General features: G+C 31.2%; 1 protein-coding gene across 1 annotated transcript; it reads right to left on the bottom strand.

Annotated features, from left to right (window-relative positions):
* Window positions 1–680: 680 nt before the first annotated feature.
* LOC111632744 (protein NRDE2 homolog) lies at window positions 681–18,885 on the bottom strand. Its single transcript, XM_023377258.1, has 11 exons — window positions 18,631–18,885; window positions 16,287–16,368; window positions 13,474–13,653; window positions 12,404–13,401; window positions 11,529–11,789; window positions 7,393–8,542; window positions 6,338–6,529; window positions 6,147–6,268; window positions 3,654–3,766; window positions 2,906–2,977; window positions 681–956 (listed from the first exon to the last, which is right to left on the bottom strand). Exons 1-11 carry the CDS (start codon window positions 18,707–18,709, stop codon window positions 729–731), a joined length of 3,477 nt encoding a protein of 1,158 aa, XP_023233026.1. The 5' UTR covers window positions 18,710–18,885; the 3' UTR covers window positions 681–728.
* Window positions 18,886–19,374: the final 489 nt, after the last annotated feature.

Genomic DNA, 19,374 nt, shown 5'->3' with positions numbered 1-19,374 from the left:
ATACTTGTGCAACAACTCAAACACTTCATAGAATCTATGCCACATCATAAATTCGCAGTTATATAGGCTCAGGAAGGAGCTACATGTTATTACGTAGGTGTCTCTAATTTTTTGGCACTTCAGTTTATATATTATAACGGATATATTATATTATATATTCCATTGTTATATATAAACTAAGTTTCATAACAGATAAATAATTAAAATAAAGACCATTTGTTGAACTGCTTACAATGAGTTTTACTTGCATCAAATTGACGTAGAGGTTTGGAGGATATACTTTATCACCTCTGTTCCTTATGGATAGATGCCCATGTATACAGTCTACTCTTCATACTAATGGTTGTCATCTGATATTTTCAAGTATTGTATTTCTATTCTATGTAATTAATCCAGAATCATTTGTATACTATATAACTTCTTAGTATGTGTCTATTGCGACATGAATAACTCAAATCTGAGTACTATGGGTAGAACTGAAGAGCCAATTCTTTCTATAGTATAAATTGCTCTATTGTTCCTGAAACCCATTATAAGTTATTTGAAAATTAAGACTTAACGATACTTAATTAAGTACATAATCATTAAATAAATAAAAGTTTGTTATTTCTGTGAGTATCAAGTTCAAAGTTTTTTAATTAAAGTAAATTAAAGCATAATAAATACCTTATATAATTCTGTATAAAACATTTAATTATGTACAAATATTACAACAAATTTACACAATATCAAGTATCTGTTACCATCTCTTCAACTTTTTCTGCCATTTCCTGTAATTCTTCAGTTTTCACTGCTGACGATTCTTCCAAATCTTTCAATTCAGTTTTCTGTCGATGCTCGAGTAGTATTTCTATCTCTTCAAGAGGTGTTCTTATTCTCAATCCTTTTTCCATCATGGTGTCCAGAATTTCTTGTATGTCTGTTGGAAAACACTTAATACCATCCATGTAAATTACCTATACAAAATCAATATAAGAATAAATATCCAAGAAATAAACAAATATTAAATTCAATATATAAAAAAAATGATAATAACTAGACAGGGTAAATGTACTTTTTAAAGATCTCAAAGAAGCATGAAAATACAGTACATTTCACAAATCAAAAAATTTTTCTCCTCTCAGTATGGTGTTTAACCACAATCACTAAAAATAACCTTAAGAAAACTGTTAAAATTAGTCATATGACATCATAGAAAATTGACAATCATGTGGGTGATAGAAATTTATCCTAAAGGAAGGGATTAAACCACCTTCCATCTGGCAACCAGTATCTTTTTGTTACTTATATGGTTTGGATGCTACTGGGGATCTTTTGCAGAAAGAGTTCTGTAATTCCTGCAGCAGACAGAGACAACCTTCCAATTGGGTGATTTTTCAGGACAGAGAAGTACCGATGCACTAGGGTTGGTCTTTTGAAGGAAAAGACTTGTTGATCTTGAAGAAAAAGATGCTTGTCCTTGGGAGCATGGGTTTTTAACAGGGCTGTGGAGTCAGAGTCGTGGAGTTTTGGTGTTTTAGCCAGAGTCGGAGCCAGAGTCGTCAAAAAATCCGCTGACTCTGACTCCCTTTTACTTACCAGCTTGTTAAGTATATGAAACGGATTCGGAGTCGGATGGTAAGGAAAAATCAGAGTCGGAGTCGGCAGATTTTTACATGACTCCACAGCCCTGGTTTTAATCAATTTCTCTCCTATGCACATTAGCTATGTGTGTCCCTCTCCTGATTCTTCCCTGTTCTGGTGTTAAAAGCCAAATTCAGATTGCAGAGAAGATTGACATCTTCCTTATCTCAATACCTGACCCAACTCTTCTCAAAGTGTTTAATTACAACTTCCTCAAACAACGATTTGTAATTGTGGAAATATGATGTTTTCCTTCTCATTTGGGTGATGCAGCTGTGACTAAAAAGTTTCAAGCTGTAATTTGACACAATAAAGCACTCTCCCTTTTGTTTTCCTTACATTTAACAGAGTGGAAGGTAAAAATCTCTTGTTTTAATTTCTCTCCTCCTATCTTTTAACCCACCAAACTTTCTCTTAAAAACACATTTCTTTTCTGTTTCTTAAACTATTCAATTGAAAGAAATAATTTACATTTCTATCTTTCTATGATAATAAATGAGAAAGAAAATAAAAATAAAAAGTGAGGGGTTCAGACTTCATACTTGTATATGGGACACCCCAGAAATTGTTCTGAAAAATGTTTAAAAATTTGTCAAGCATTTTGCCAATTTTAAATTTTTTTTGCCACTTCAAATTATTTATCACCGGTTTTACTTACTAATTAATTTAGGTGCTGGTAATCAGCTTGGAATCTGGAAAGCAAAGTAACACGTCAAGCTGTCACTTAGAAATACAAATCATTTTTGAATAATTTTTTAATGAATACTTCCAAAAAACACATTTGATCACAATGCTTAAACAGTATTTCACATGTTCTATCATGTCAAAATTTTTATGCTTTATCTACTGAAAAAAAATCAAAAAAATTTCCCGTCAGTCAATAAAAAATCCCCAATCTGGAAATGCTGGGTGGCATTGCATGAAAACAGCTTTTGATTCTAGGCTCACATCCTGCTTTCCTGTCGTAACTTGTTGCATGACATCACGGCATTGCTAGGTGTGTGGTGCATGGACTCCCATCATATGGGTGCTTGATATTTTGATATTTTTCTTCAGGTGTACTTTGTGATTCAATTTCAGGCTAAATGTCAATATAAGTGGACTAGGGTTTTTATTGCCAGCATTATGTTTTTATCACCACTTTAACAAAAATATTGCCATGTGGCGATTTTTGGCACTATGCGGTACAGCCTTGGGACACCTTGTACATTTGAACACCTATTCTTTAATTATGATCATGTTATATTAAGACTAACACAGAAATTAAATTTAAAAAAGTTACCTTTGCCCAAGGGCACTGTTTAATAGCTTGATAGAACACAGCTTTAGTTCTTCTCATATCACCTTGCTGCAACTGAAATTAACATTTTAGATACTTATTATCATGAATTTAAGCATTTTATTTAAAAAATATGATTTAAAACTGAACTTTGTAAGCTTAAGTGTTTAATAACTTTTTTTTAAAATAAAATCTCATTTTTCTCTACAATTACATATCTAAAAGCTAGATTAACATCATATAGAATTAAAGTAATTTTGCATAATTATATTTTATCCCAAGATATTCAGGATAACCCAGGAAGACCAGATCAATCTGATTTTCTGAAATTTTTAGAATTATTTAATTAGATGACCAGATTACCTGTCAGTCTACCACTGTAGGGATGTGGAGTTGAATCCATGCAACCAAAAAAACCTTTAAAATTTTATTGTCTCAACATTTTGAGACTCCTGAACCCAAAAAAGTCAAAACACAGAAAAAACCATTTTGTGAATTGATGTGTGCACATGTGTGTATCAACATCTATTTTGTTTGATCTCTCAGGATAGGATAAAGATTAAGATACAAAATTTGACATGGAAACTTGTATATTAGGGACAATTTCTGTAATTTACTTAATTAAGCCCATTAAAATTTGCCCATTTCTAGCTTAAAAATAACCTGGCTTTCAGATATACAAGTGTTGTCAAAATTTCTGGATAATTATATAAATTACTTTTCTAGTGAGTATACTTATTTGACAACTTACCTCAAATCTTATATACATTCTCCACAGCAAAACAGAATGCGACAGTTTTGACATTGTAGCAGCTTTTTCAAATAAAGAACGAATTTTCCAACTCAAACCAGTTTCAGAAATACCTGTAAATTATACAAATCCATTAAAATACACAAGTTTCACTCAATATATAATTACCACATGGAACAGGTGAAAGAGTACAAAAACAAAATGACTATTGAACTCTCATTCAAAAGCAATTTCATATCAGATTATAGAGCAATAAATATCAATTCTAACTAACAGAATTCAATTCTATTGTCCTGAATTAAAAAGAAAACAAATAACAATTTTATCAAATTGCATACAGACAATTCGTTCTCAAATTTTACATATTTATTATTATTATTATTATCATCATCTCCAATAAAAGTATGCAAAAGTATGTAATATAATATATATTTCATACTGAGCAGCTCTCACACAGTTTTTTGATTTGAACATGAAAAGGAACAAAACAAACAATACACCTTTAACAGTAGGTAATGTTTTAAGAAAATTTAACAGTTTTGACTCAATTAATGTGACATTTTCAAGTATGAAAGGATTGGCTCAATTAGATAAGACAATCTTCCAAGGGTGTGCTTTACAAAAGGATTTTCTGTGGAAAACTGGCTCCTATTTAGACACACATAGGAATCTCATATAACTCTATGCAGATAACTTGTTAGTCAAAAGTGAACTCGTGACCCGTGTTAAGTATAAATGAACCTATGATAGTGTGGGATATTAATCTTTCCACTATGCACTGATGTGATAGTTAAAGGCTGGACTTTTAGGTGCAAAAAAGATGTGGGAAGACGACTGAAAAGGGGCAGAAATAAATGCAAAAATTTACATTTCAGAAAACACAATTAATTTTATTCAAATGAAAATCTGTTGTAATACATGATATTTATCACTTTGATATGTTTCTCTATAAAGTTCATTTTCTTGTCTTCTAACAATGATCATTTATGGAGAACAATCTTTCTACTTCTACAGAAACAAGTGGAGCAAAACGTGTTTTATTTATTAATTTAAAATAATTAAGGTCGATTTTTGTTCTTTGGGATTAACAATTTTTATCCAATTTATAGTTAAACACGAATAGACTTACAAATAATTGTTATACAGATACATATTTCCCATTATATTATTTCATTATGGGGTCCTTATAGCAAGTTGAGATTTACTCATTTATTATGTCAGGATGACACCAGTCAGATTCAAATTCTGAGAATTTCAGACTCCAGTTTAGGGACTTGGAGATTTTTCCTTTCCTGTGGCAAGGACATGACTTCCAGAACAGAGATCAACTCTGTTTTCTTTTAATAAATTTAATTTATTCTAGTTAAACTCAATTGATATACATTATAGAAGTTTCTGTTTTGTGTATTCCCATGAACAGTATTACAAAAAATTATCTGTGAGAGATCTCAAGAGTTTGATGATTTGAAGAGTCTAGGTTTAGGATCATAACTACATGAAAGATGAATAAAAGAAAATGAATTAGTTGGGCAAGAAAATTGGTGAGAACATAATTTTCTTTCGTACAATTCCCTTAGAACTTTCTCTCTTTCTTGATTTGAGGACTACACTGGCAGCAAGAATAACTGTATATAAAGTATTTAGTTGACTATTAAAAACTGACCATCATGAAAACCAACCATTGACTTCTTGACTTATTTTTGATTATTATACTTCTCGTGAAAACTTGCAAACTCTTTTTGGTAGATAGTTGATTTGCTTCACTATTAGACTGGATCCTGAAACTGTGTTCAGGAAAGTTATCGCACCTGCATCTTCTCTCTATCGAGTTATATATTTTATATTTTCTGTCTCAATCGCAGGCATTGGAGTTCAATTACTTCTATTAGGCAAAACATCCATTGGTTTTAATCAATTTATATGATTTTGTGGCTCATATTCATTTTCCAAAGATATTCCTTTTGTTTCTAAACAACTAAACTATTATTTTTTAACCTACTTATTTTTTCCAATGATTTGTGCATCCATGACTTACATGGATGCACAAATCATTGGATATTATGTATATTCATGATCATCTGCAAATTCCTCAAAGCTCAAAACATCTAACCTATAATTATTTTCTTGTGCTATTAGCAAGTGAACTGACTGTTTGGACTCTCAACTAATTAGTTTAGGTTATCGTAAGTTAAAATTTATTATTATTTTCTTTTATTAAAAAGCTGTATGCATTCTTCTCATTGTTTATTTTGTTAGAAAATATAAGAAAATAGATCTATGTCTCATGTTTTGTTTTCTGTGTTGTCTATCAAACTTTATCTCACTGATAATGATAAAGAAATTCAAATTATAAGCACTCTTCCTCCTCCTAAGCATGATTAATAAACAAATCATCTATCTTAATTAATCTACTTATATATATATTGTTCTTTACAATAAATACATGTACTTATATTATTAAAAATAATTATAACAATTAAAAAGTATACTTACATAAGTTATCAAGCTGCTCTACATTATATAGTTTAAAATATCTCTTTAATTCGGCAATAATAGCAAACAACCATTGCATTAATGAAACTTTTGATTCTTGTTTTAGAGTTTTGGTAAAATATCTGAAATATAAATGAAAATTGTGTAAGTTTTCCTATTTTCAAATATTAGAGATTTACTCTATATCATACCTTCGAAAATAATTGGCAATTCCAGAACCGACTTCTAAGTCCAAAAATAACCATAAAAAATAGGGATTTTCAGGAAAAGTATCAAGTGTTTTTGATAAAATTGGCCGGATTTTCTTCAGTGAAACAATTGCTATTGAAGAATGGAAGGTATACAACTGCAGATATGATGCAAATATTGCTTCTATTTCCTTTCTGGTAATATAAAAAAAAATATTTATATATATTATATTGAATACCTTTAATTAGATTTCAAATTCACTAGAAAATAATTTGAAATCTAATTAAAGGACTCCAGTTTACAGGTATGTATCACTTAACAACAAGGATAATTCCAAGATAAATGTTAACAAATCATCATAAAATATACTTAAACAAAGGTTTATATGTTATTTAGTTTAGACTATGGTATAATGGTATATAATATGGTATAGTCTAAGGCATAGTGGTATATAATTTGGTTTAGACCACGATTAGGCAAACTACAGCCAGTGACACTGTTTTATGTGGTCTGCACACAAGTTTAATAATTTTATTAATAAAATGTTAAATACATAATCAGTACATGCTTTGGAACATTAGAAAATCAGCAATCTTGTACTCTACATATGTTCACACTTAGATTTAGACTGTGATTGTGAATGCTATCAGTTGATTGGTATTCAATTAGGTGATAGAACTCACAATCATCTGACTTGTGTCCACTAGAGACTTTACAGTTATCCACGTGGCTCCTGAGAAAAAGATTGCCCACTCCTGGTATAGACGATGGCCTAGTAGTACAAACTATATATGGTATAAAATACTGATATAGGATATAAGTAACACAATAATAAGTATTTATGTATCTAAACTTAAATTTTATGATATATTTCATTCCACAAACGTTTTATACACACTTTATGTGGTTTTACATGACTGGCTACCCAGTAGGTTTGTTTGTGCATTAATGCATTGCACAATGTCCTTATGCATGCTATTTTCAGCTATATTTTAATCTCATATGACCTCAGTTAAGTGATACATGCCTGTATTTAAAAACACTTAAATATACTTACTTATAACAATTATCATTGGATGAATTAGCTAATACTTTGATAATATTTTCATACAAATTTTCTACAGTTGAGATTCCGCAAGTTAGATATTGAAAATACGCAAAACACGAGATTCTTGTTGCTAAATCCGAAGGTTTCACAAATTCATCACTATTTTCTGTCATACTGTTTGTTTTTAATTCTATAATCCTCTGAAATCCACTTCGAGCCTTCAAAATTGTCGTTGCTGGAATTTCTGTTAAACTTTTTACACACTTAGATACATATGGATAATCCATTCCTAAGAAGCACAGCATGTAAAGTGACTTAGCCTTCTTTTCTTCTGCTACTTCTAATTTACCTATTCCAAAACTAACTATTGAATGTATTCCTAATTGCAGCTCAACATAAGTCTGTACAAATTTCCATAAACTAGCTTCATTTATCTGAAAGGTATTACTTAAAGAAATTGCTGTCTGAAAGACATTTTCTGACTCTTTAAATTTTCCATCCAACCATTCCAGTCTAGCATATTCTTGCCACAGATCTAAATTATTTCGATTTATTTCTTCCTTTAATAAATTTTTAATAAGTTTTTTAATTTTCTTCAACTCTTGCTTATAGTTAGATTTGTCAGCAGTGTTTTGAAGTTGTCTAATATTAAACTTGATCCAATGAAATGTCAAAAACTGTTTGTAGTCAAAAGAAAATAATTTAATGGACTGCTCGAATAATCGATTTATTAAAGATATAAATCTCTGTTGATTCGTTAGAAGTGTTAAATTAGCATGATAATCTGTACAACCAAATGAAGACATTTCATTATGTAAAAATGGATGTACTTCTGCTGGACTTTCGATAAATATTTGGTTTAAAAAGTCTTTATTGCAGTAAGGCGTCCTATTGTAATCTTCAAATTTCACTCCTAGAAATCTAAGAAATTGAACAATCAACAGGAATTTCAGCTTTTCAGATTTTAAAGAAAACAACGCATCACTGACATCATCAACCAGAATTGACCTATCCGGATCTTCACAGTCATCTTCCTTGTTTTCTAGATTTGGACTCCAAGGCAGCCAGTGATGCTGTTCGCGTAAGTTTTCAAATTCAATCCATACGTGAGACTTTGAACTGGCATTTTCTAGAATTTCTTCTTCCTTCAAATTAATATCTAATAATCATAACAATAAGAAAAGTATTTTTTAAAATAAAGATATGTGTTAAGATTAATAATAATTATCAGCAACAGTTTATGATGAAAATTGACCATAAAAACTAGTCAAATTTGATTATTTTTATTAATAAATCAAGATAATATAAAAGTTATTGTAAATTAATTAAATTCATTAATACTAAATGGAATTATTGAAGATGAAATTTAGTTTTTGGAAGTTTTTTGTGATTTGATTTGAAAAGACTAATTTTAATGTTAAAATATGATTTTCAGACAATTCATATAATAATAATAACTTAAAGATATGCAGCCAGAAAATAATCAGTGTGTTTGTATAATCTGTGATGGAATCATGAACATTGATGAAATGGTTGGGGTGCAGGTCGGCTTAAGATCTATTTTGTAATATATAGGATCTAAGTTGCATCCTAAGCTTGACTTTTGCTAAATAAGACATAAAGTAATGTTGAGATATATATTAGAACACCTTAATTTTGCTGAGAATTATATATTTTAAACACAAACGCTTTCAACCTGATTAACAGGCCATCCTCAGGTCTAAAAAAACGAAAATGGAACAGATACGTTCCATGTATAGAATATAAATATTTAAATCAAAATTTAGAACAAAAATTTTAAAAATATACAAGAGAAACGGAATAAAATATAAAAATAACACAAAATAAAATTAAAATATACAAGAGAATATATAAAAATAACACAAAATAAACTAAAAAATAAAAAATATAATAAATCTTCCAATAAACTAATTCTAGCTTGAGTTTTCAGTGAACTTTTTAATCATGTANTTGACTAGAGATTTACAAGTGGACAAACTCACAAGTAAGATTTATTGGATTTAGACTTAGGTAAAATTCTACCTGCAATCCTTATGTGCACCGTTATGGCCGTCGTGACTAATCGTTTTCCCAACGGACTTTTACGTGTGTTCAAGAACTACCGTGAATCAAGAACTAGGGAAGTTAAACAATCAATGGTTTCCCTCCGGCAGGAGTCTGAACAGTCGCGACCGCTGCCGTGACGGTGCACAAAGGTAAAATTGCAATGTTCATTTAATAAATCTTATCTTAAATTAAATGTTATAAATAATGCGTTATAATGATTAAAATTCATATTAATTTGTTGTGTTTACTGTATTTAGGGATTGTGTCCCTTTTTATCTTGATGAGTGTTGGATGGGTTTCCTAGTAAAGCAGGCATTAATATGATCAGATAAACCAACTGACGACGTGGCCCGTTTTCAAATAAAATGGGCTGTTGTTGGTTTGGTTATCTGGCTATGTTAAAGCCACTTTGTAACATAATGCACCTGTCGCTCGTTACCTAGTCCCAGAGATGGCCGGATGGGCAAGTGGTCGAGGTGGCATCTTACCTCTTCGAGGGACTCAGGATTGAATCCGGACAGGTCGAAAAAGCCCCTGGAATTTTTTGGGTGTTGGTTCGCCCAGACGTGTTGGGCCGGGACCTTTGACACTGGGTCGAATAGGCTAAAAGATGCTCTCTTAGTGTCCATAGAGTGGAAAGACTTAAAACACCTAGTCCAGGGATGGTGTACAGTACCTCTGGCCTCTTCTGACTTCTAGATTTATCCTGAATCTTATAATCGAGATGGGTTGATAATGATAAAATTATTATTATTATTATTATTAACATTAAGTGCAGAGTCCAAATGGTTAGGAGTTGAAAATTGAAATTTAGTACACAGGCTACACCATGAGAATGTAGACAAAGAACAGACTTTCTGAAATTTCCCCTGCAGGGGAGAGGGTAAAGGATTACTCTGACTTCTGATTTTACTGTACTATCTTAAATGTGGTTTTTTTGAGAAATCGAAGATGTTTTCAGACCCATCTAAAAATTCTCTAATTAGTCTTGGAAGAGGGTGAACCTAATTCTTGCACCTGGTAAAAAAAGGGGATAATCTAATAATCTTAATTTTTGCTATTGTTACTTTTTGCCTGAACAACACCGGGCTCATCTGCTAGTCATTTTATATTTTAAAGTTGAATTTTGCTCTTATGAATTAATACTTATGGAAATATGTTTTCATTTTCTTTTTTCCTCATTGGTGTTGATCTGTATGTATATATTGAGGGTGCAATGACAATGACTAAGAGAAACTTCTCATCCTTGGGTTTTGATTGGCTTTGATTTAAATATTTATATTCTATACATGGAACGTATCTGTTCCATTTTCGTTTTTTTAGACCTGAGGATGGCCTGTTAATCAGGTTGAAAGCGTTTGTGTTTAAAATATATAATTCTCAGCAAAATTAAGGTGTTCTAATATATATGTTTACTTGCTGAGCGCTTTTAATGTTGTAATGTTGAGAGATGAAAACTGTATTTCATATACTGCAAATTGCAGTAATTTCAACTGTAACATCAATTAAAAAAGATCCAAAATGAAAAATTAGTTGCAGGCCCTTTACATGCGACAGAAACACAATAGAGCTTATAACAGTTGACTGCAGTTGTGTTTGTGTTCCTATGTGTTATGGCATGAGGACACACTAAGACTTCAACTTATATTTTGTATTGTCTTCAAATTATACTAGAACTTGCTAATCTGTCCCTTTCTTGCACAGAGGTATAACTGCCTTGGATTACTGAGAGTGAATTAATCTAAAGTCTGCCTAATGGTAATGAATGTTGTGATCTGTTCAGTACCAATTATTCTGAAGACAGGTGGAGAAATAATACAGTACACCGACACGCAATACCATGTACACTGTACAGAATGAAATCAAGAAAACAATGTATGACATGACTAACATTTTCACAAAACAGAAATGCAGAAGAGATCACACTGGAAATATACCAGATAATTGACAGACTGGTTAGCAAGAGTGTACTTTACATACTTTACATGATACCAACTACTTAAATAATTTTTTAAAATATATGTTAAATAAATTTTTTGCTTAAGTATTAGATTATTAAATTGTTTAAATTTAAATACCTATTGAGGATTCGTTTCTGTGAAAAGTTAATTTCTTCTCCATAAAGACTTTATCCCACCCGGGGGCATTTTCTTCTCCAAACCGCGGTGCACCGCTATCCCAGAAAGGTTCAAAAAAAGTCTTGAGGTCCTCTTCTGTCGTTTCTTTGGGGAGAACTCTTGGACGAAACATATTAAACTCAATTAAGGCTTGAAATGTTGCTATGGCCTTTTCTGTATAACCGCACTGATTTAAAAATGTACAGTACTGGAAGAAAATATCTGTATAAATCAAAGTTTAGTAATTATATTAATGAAATATTTTTATTAATAGAAAAATTTACATAAAATATTTAACTTTTAATATTAATCAAATCAAATATCTAACATAATAAAAAATACATTGGCCTCATTCAATAGCATGAAATGTCTTCATAGAAGCAGATTTCATGTCACTGAATTGATTACTCCGTCATCAAATGTTTACTTAGAAGTCTGCTGTTACACAAACATTTGATGATGGGCTAGTAACAACTCTTTCTCCAAGTATGCCACTAAATCAATAGATTTGTACCCTATTATATCTTAAGTATTAAATATGTACACATGTACTGATGAGATCACAGTAATGAACTGTTGCAGATACAGCTTGTCTGTAGAGACAAAACCTTTATTCAAATTAATAGTAAATAATTAAATTGCAAGTACAGAGTCTGCAACTGAATTATTTACCAACATATCCAGTCAGACCATCCCTGAAAAATTCTGGGAAAGTTTACCTGGATTTAATCATAGATCTCAGATTTCCCTGTTAGTTTTATTTATTAATATTTTTAAAACTACAATTTTAAGTGATTGTATAAAATTCATTTTATCAAAATATGTATTAAACTCACCCAAAATGGTCTCTTCTAAATTCTTAGACGGCTGATGAGATTGAAATGTTCCCGACAAGATTTTATTTAATGTTTCGATGCATTTTATATACAGTTTACAAGTCCGTGAGACTGTAAAATATGACAGGTGTGACTGGACAAAAAGTATGTACTGCTGCCAGAGATATGTATTATTAGGATGGTAGAACAATAACTGCTTCCATTCATTTAGAAGTTTATCTATTTCCCATAGATCTTGACAGATTTCAAGTTTCAAAATTGCAAGAGGTAAAGAATTTGGAATATGAGTTAATGCTTTTTCTATAATGGAAACTTTCTTTTCCAAGCATCCACTTCTTTGTGAGTATTTCATCTGTTCTTTGCTAGTAACATCATCTTGAAAGGCAACAAAATCTATCCATTTTTGCTCATTGGTTGGATCTTCTCTTAAGGCTTTATTAAATTCTTCAGTTTTTGCATATAAATACTGCTCTACAGCAGATCTGTAAGAGCTACCACTTAAATCATCACCACCACTTCCAGCTTCTTTACTAACTGAAGCTTTTCCTTGAATATATAATTCGGTGGCAGAATCGTATATTCCAAGAGAATTTATTTGTGTATTATCAATTTTAGAAGCTGTTTTTAATTCATTTATCGACAGTTCAATAGGAATATAAGGCTTGGCATCATGAGTATCAATTATTAATGGTTTTGATAAGTCTAAAATATCATTGTTTTGTAGCATTTCTGTTTTATTTTTCTTCCAATATCGTGCTAATTTCTTCTTCTTCCTCTTTAAAGAGTTAATGATCATTCTACTTTCTTCAAATTCTGTTAAACCAAGCGGAATTTTATTATCACTGAAATATGTTGCCGTGTGTTTATGATAGAAAGTATTAAAAGCAAGATTTTGTTTGTCAGATTTGCAATCGATGCGATAAGCATGCTCAGGTGCAAGTCCAGTCTCCTCAATGAATATTTTCTTTGATAAAATTTCATAAACACTTTCTGCAGGCCTGAAAATTAATTAAATATTAGAAATAATTTTAGATATTTATTACAATTTATGATATAAATTTTATTCTAACCTTCCTCCTAAATCTTCTACCCTCGATGATTTTGTTCTCTTATGCTTTTTATGTTTCTTTTTAGATGAAGACTTCGACTCCTTCTTTGACTTTTGATACTTTGTTGTAGATTTTTCGGTCTCAGCTTCCTTAACATCACATTCTTCTTTCTTAATTTCATCTTCACTTATTTGAACAGTTCTGAAAGTATAAAAATGGTTACTTTAGATCCCAAAAAGTCAATAAAATCATATAAATCAAATTAAAATAAAGCATAAAACCTTTACTTAGTATAGATACAAATACTTGGATATTAATTAAATTCAGGCTTATCTTGTTCCTGTTATTAGTATTTTCTACTAGACTATCACCAAGCTGTAAAATTTTGTTTTAAATTCTTGAATTTGATACCTCGAGATAGTCCACTATTCTTTATTTATTATTTATATCATGGTGTTATTTTATTAGGAAGCTTCACATACTTGTACAACAACTCAAGTTAAGGTCTAATGTAAATATAACAAATGAAGTAAAAAATAACTGATGTTTAATCAGTTTATTTAAATCAGAATTTATAACATTTTTTCAAGTTATAATGCTAGCTTTCATTAAATTATTAATATAATTTAGCCTGAAAGTACACAATGGCAATAGATGTTAGTAAAATAGAACCTCACTAACTCTGACATTACGAAATTCCAGTTAAATCAAATAGAATGTCTGGCAACATAACAAGGTGGGAGAAGCAAATGGCACTATGTTGGCATTTGCAGACTTATTATGTCAAAATAACTCTGGGTGAATATGAATGAGCAGTAAAAATGATTTTAATATTATTATTATGGAGGAGCCTATACTGATTCATCAGAGCTCTCTGTATCCACAGCTCAATGAGTGCAATATGCATTGGTCACTCCACCTTGAACTTGGAGAATATCAGAACATGTTATAGTACATCATAGTTTACCAATGTGCTGTTTAATGCATTCTTGAATGTTTCCTTTCTCTTTCCCTCATCAAAAGACTATTGTGCTTACTCTGCACCATCTGGAATACAGCATGCTGTACATGTACCTTCAAAATACATAAAAATTTGTTATAGGAATAGAAAACAAAAATTGGTCTTCCTTCCTGCACAATCATAAAAGAGGTTGAAATACCCACATGTGAACAAAGTTTGCCAATTCTAAAAAATAATTTGTTTTCTGTAAGTCATCCTGATGTAATACAACAGACTTATCCAACTAAGTATATTCAGAAACCCCACAAACATAAAAAATTCTAAAATCCAAAGTCAAAGCTGAAACAGATAATTTGTAAAATCCAAAACCATTCACACTTTTCCAGCAAATGAGTTTAATGAATGAATACAAATGTTTTTGTTTTACTTTGTAAACCTGCCTCAGATTTCAAAGTACAAAATTCCAAATTCCCAAATGCAATTTCAATTACTTTATAAACCTGAGACTGGTTTATAAAATAAACTGAAAACATCTGCATATTCATTCATTAAACCCACTTGCTGGAAGTGTGAATGGTTTTGGTTTTACAACATAAAAAATACATCAGAAAAAAAATTTTTAATTAGTCGAAACACTTGCTAAAACCCAAATAAAGTTGAACCCTAATTAGTTTGCATTGGTGAGTGAGATTTTACTACAAATTATTAAAAACAGAATATTAAGTATCTGAAGCACAGTTCAGACTGTTTTTTCTTTACATTAGTCAATTTATTTTTAATATGAATTAATCCAATGTTCACAACAGAAATACAGTAATACCTCGGCTTATGCGAACCCGGAGTTATGCGATTTTCAAATCTCATCGATTTGTCTTTTGTTTGAATGCCACGCAACTCTTGATTACTCATTCCCCCCACACTATTGTTCGGCTTACATGTTCGGACGTGTCGCACGGAATCGATGCTAGCTACAATTTATTTTGCGTTATTTATTTCTGTATTTGTTATATCTACGGAGACTTGAGAGACTCTATATGGTGATTTCTTGTAACCGTGAACGAATCAAAAGACAAGATAAGATTAATGAGAACATTTATTAGCTTGGTTAAATACATCACTGACTGGGGGCGACTTCATCGCCCACGACCCTCAATGGCACTCAGCCAGCTAACGTAACACCCGGCGAGGTATATATATATAAANAGAAGGTTCTAAATTTAATTTAATTTAATTAATTATATTTATTTAATTATTAATTTAGTTACGAGATGGCGCCTAACGCTTACCTCTTAAGACAAATTGCTTTGGTTCTAATCATTTTAAGTAGCCATATTATAGCCCGTTATTCAGGCGATCGTTTGGAAGTTTTGTATGTATACCAATCGGGCTTTATGTTGATGTTATTTATATTTATTAGCTTACATACATCCGACTTGGATTTTACACAAATTGTGAAATTATACCCCGACTTACGCGAATTCGATTTACGTGGTTATGGCTCGGTTCCACCTATCGCATAAGTTCGGGGTATTACTGTACATGTAAATTCTTTATCAAATGATACAGTTAATTCTTATTAAGCTATAATATAACTAATTAATTATTAAGACACTAAGTAATTTGGATTAGAGATAGTCTGATCAGAATCCATCCATATAATTTGATTATCAACATGTATTGGGTTGGTTTTATATGTAAATTCTTTCTCTGTAATTTTGTGTAAAAATAGTTTAATTTGATCTAAATTATTTACTGCTATATGCAATAAGTCATTAAAAAGTAATAGGATTTACTGTACAATTATAGAAAACCTTGTTATTTGAAACTCTATCAATAAAATATTTTAATATCAAAAACAACAGATGAAACTTACTCTTGGCGAAATGATAATAAAGTCTCTTCACAGGCAGGAGTATAACTACTGTTAACAAGCCAATCATTTCCTTGTTGTAAATCTATAAAAATTACAATCAAAATTAATATAATTTCAGGTATGTTAAAAAATATATGTTACAGCACTATTTCTTTATAAACATATTACCGTGTTCTTGATAAATAATTAGTCTCTGCTTAAAGCTGACTTATAATACCAAAATAATCAATCCCCTAACAACAACCGAACGAAATCTTGCTTGATTTTTATCAAATTTAATAAAATTTAAATCAATGATTACATTTTGAAGAAAATCCATTGAACATTTATGTAATTATTGGAAATAAACAACTAAAAATTCATTACAATTTACATTTACTCTGTAGATGACAAAACAATGTTCTATCTTGTCAAAATTTTAATGCTTTAGTCTATTGAAAAAGGATCAAACTAAAAAAAAATGTCACCCCAAAAAATTTCCCAAATTTTCTATCAGTCGGTAAAAACTCCTCAATCTGGAAACTCTGGGTGGCATTGTGTAAAAATAGCCTATGTCACTTTCTGCTTTCCTATCTCAAGTTGATACATAGTATCATGACTTTGCTAGGTATGCAAGACAAAATCCCTAAAATGGAAAGGTCCTTGGTCATGGTCAGATACGACCATGCATTGATTCAGCCATGTTTATTAAAGTGTTTTATTTATGTATCAGTTGTCACACTCATTACACAAAATATTTTCTCTCATAAATCAGGGTACAAGCAAACAGCTCATATTGAACTGTCATATATTGAGTGCTCATAAATCTTGACTACAATATATTTTACAACTTATAACAAATCAGTAGTAAGTTGAATAAGGTGATGCTAAGACATTTTGTTTATAATCCTATATACCAGTACACATTGCTTAACAATGAGAATATGTTCTGAGAAATACATCGTTAAGCAAGCATCATAGATTGTACTTAGACAAACCTTACATTGTAGTCTATTATTCTTACATGACTATGAGTAATAAGTAAAAACTTATTTCTATGACTATATATAACATAGAAATAAGTTTTTATGTATCTAAACATAAAAAAATACAGGAAACTACAGATTTTTCAACTCTGTTATAATCTAATGGAATATATCATTATGCAAAATGTCGTGAAGTGATGCAATTTAAAGTAAGATACGAACTCCAAACGAGCAGTTTTCCATCCTCGTATGAGCAAAAATCTCAAAGAAACCATACCTGTATATACAACCCTAGCTATCACTTGCCTCGTGGAACATGTAGTCACATGCTTCAGTGCTCACTATGGGTGCATTTACTTTTAGCTTCGATCTTGCCCCTAGCGCGCTCAGCCTGTATACTTTTTGTTAGCTACCAATGAACACAGTGTTTACTTTTTGCACCCGTGATGTCATTGCTAGCATTCCTAGTGTGCTCGGAGAATTTACAACGAGCTTGGAGTTTGTTCAAAGATAGCGGTGTCCATTATTGTGCATACTTTTACAAGTGTGCTAGTATCAGCCCAGTGAGCTTGGAAGCTAGCAAAAAGTAAATGCACCCTATCACTCGCATCCTGGTGCCCGCCACACCCCCTTGAACTATATAATATCAAGTACTCCACAATCAGTCAAGTGGGTGCTCAAAGCCGGCATAGTAACATGTGCTACATAGTTAAACTCATTAGTTTTGTGGAGCAATGCAACTTGCAATTGCATCCAACCTGAAAGTAGACCAATTTAGGGGGCCGTATCTCACAAAGGGTCATATATAGAGGAATAGTTCCTTTGACTTTTTTGCTCCTATGGGTATGTTCTACAACCTTAAGTTCCCAACAGACTCATTCAGAGGTGTAATTATACTAATTTTATGTATCAAATAAGAATATTTTGTGGGATGGTAAAGTGTGCAATTGATATATTAAAATACAAGCAGACTATTGTATAATGTGAATATTTATTAATAAAAGTTGCTAATACATGTGATCAACTGGAGGATATAAACAATCGACTCCCTACAGGAACACGTCAGAGATTAAGGCGAGGCCGAGACGTGTACCGAGAAATGTCACGTGACACGCTTCGTACGCGTCCGCCATCCAATGTGACGCTCCGCGACGAAAACAAGCTTAGTTAATGGCGTTTTCGAACTGTGCACGCTCGGTAAGTATTCCTACAATTTTTTGTTTATAGCATATTTTATATGGATCATTCCCAAAAAGTTATACGTGTTTTGGAAATTATCGAGTCAAATTAGTCTAGAATCGATTAATTTTATAGAAGAAAACCTTTCAAACTGCACAAGTGCCATAAAATCTATAAAGTTATCTTCAGTAAAAACTTACTTTCACACTTATTTTCGGGAACAATGCCGCTATAGGCTGGAAACAAAGCGGAAGAATGAGAGTTCCCCTCTTCGGACATATTTACAAATATCTAAAATATTCAATGATAAAAATAACGTTAATCAAGGCGCCATTTTGTACTCTCGTCAACGATTCCGTCGAAAGTAGCGTTGCCAGGTAGTAAAGTCGCCTTAAATTAATGTATTTTATCAGAAAATTCACCACAATATAATGTATAACATTTTAATAATATTCAATACTGCTAACTTTTAATTAAAATGTCTTTTGAAGAGTTTTCTTAAATTGAGATATTTATTAAAATTTTATAAATATAGGAGACATCTATTGAAATATACAGAAGTTGTGAAAAGTAAAAACATATATCGTAAACTGTATTTTCGGTTTACAATACAGTCGACCCCCCTAAAACACTGTTGATTATTCCGTTTTATATGAATTCCATGTTGTACGAGTCACTTAGATTTTACAAATACGTGTGCCGGACTGTGAACGGCTCACGCATTTGTAAAAGCTAAGTGACTCGTACAACATGGAATTCATATAAAACGGAAAAATCAACAGTGTTATAGGGGGTCGATTGCGTATTTCATTTTTAAATCCGAATACGATTGTCTTACATCTTTTTTCTTTATCTTTTTAAGTACTGTATTATGTTAACGACAACGACAGCTTATCGCTACGGGAAGCCTAAGATCGAATCCGGGCGAGCAAATTGGGAAATTC

This window comes from Centruroides sculpturatus, unplaced genomic scaffold, assembly GCF_000671375.1.
Source record: "Centruroides sculpturatus isolate CEXI.00-Female unplaced genomic scaffold, Cexi_2.0 scaffold239, whole genome shotgun sequence".
NCBI lineage: Eukaryota > Metazoa > Arthropoda > Arachnida > Scorpiones > Buthidae > Centruroides > Centruroides sculpturatus.
Note: the sequence above shows the minus strand (reverse complement) of the source record. Positions and strands in the feature narration are given on the sequence as shown.

What these genes read in the sequence shown, in the direction of transcription:
- LOC111632744 (XM_023377258.1), bottom strand. Translation starts at nt 18,709, where the DNA reads ATGTCCGAAGAGGGGAACTCTCATTCTTCCGCTTTGTTTCCAGCCTAT. An exon ending in TTTAGAAGAGACCATTTTGG is followed by an intron (nt 11,790 to 12,403) that starts GTGAGTTTAATA and finishes TGATTTATACAG; the next exon opens with ATATTTTCTTCCAGTACTGT. An exon ending in AACAGTGCCCTTGGGCAAAG is followed by an intron (nt 957 to 2,905) that starts GTAACTTTTTTA and finishes GATTTTGTATAG; the next exon opens with GTAATTTACATGGATGGTAT.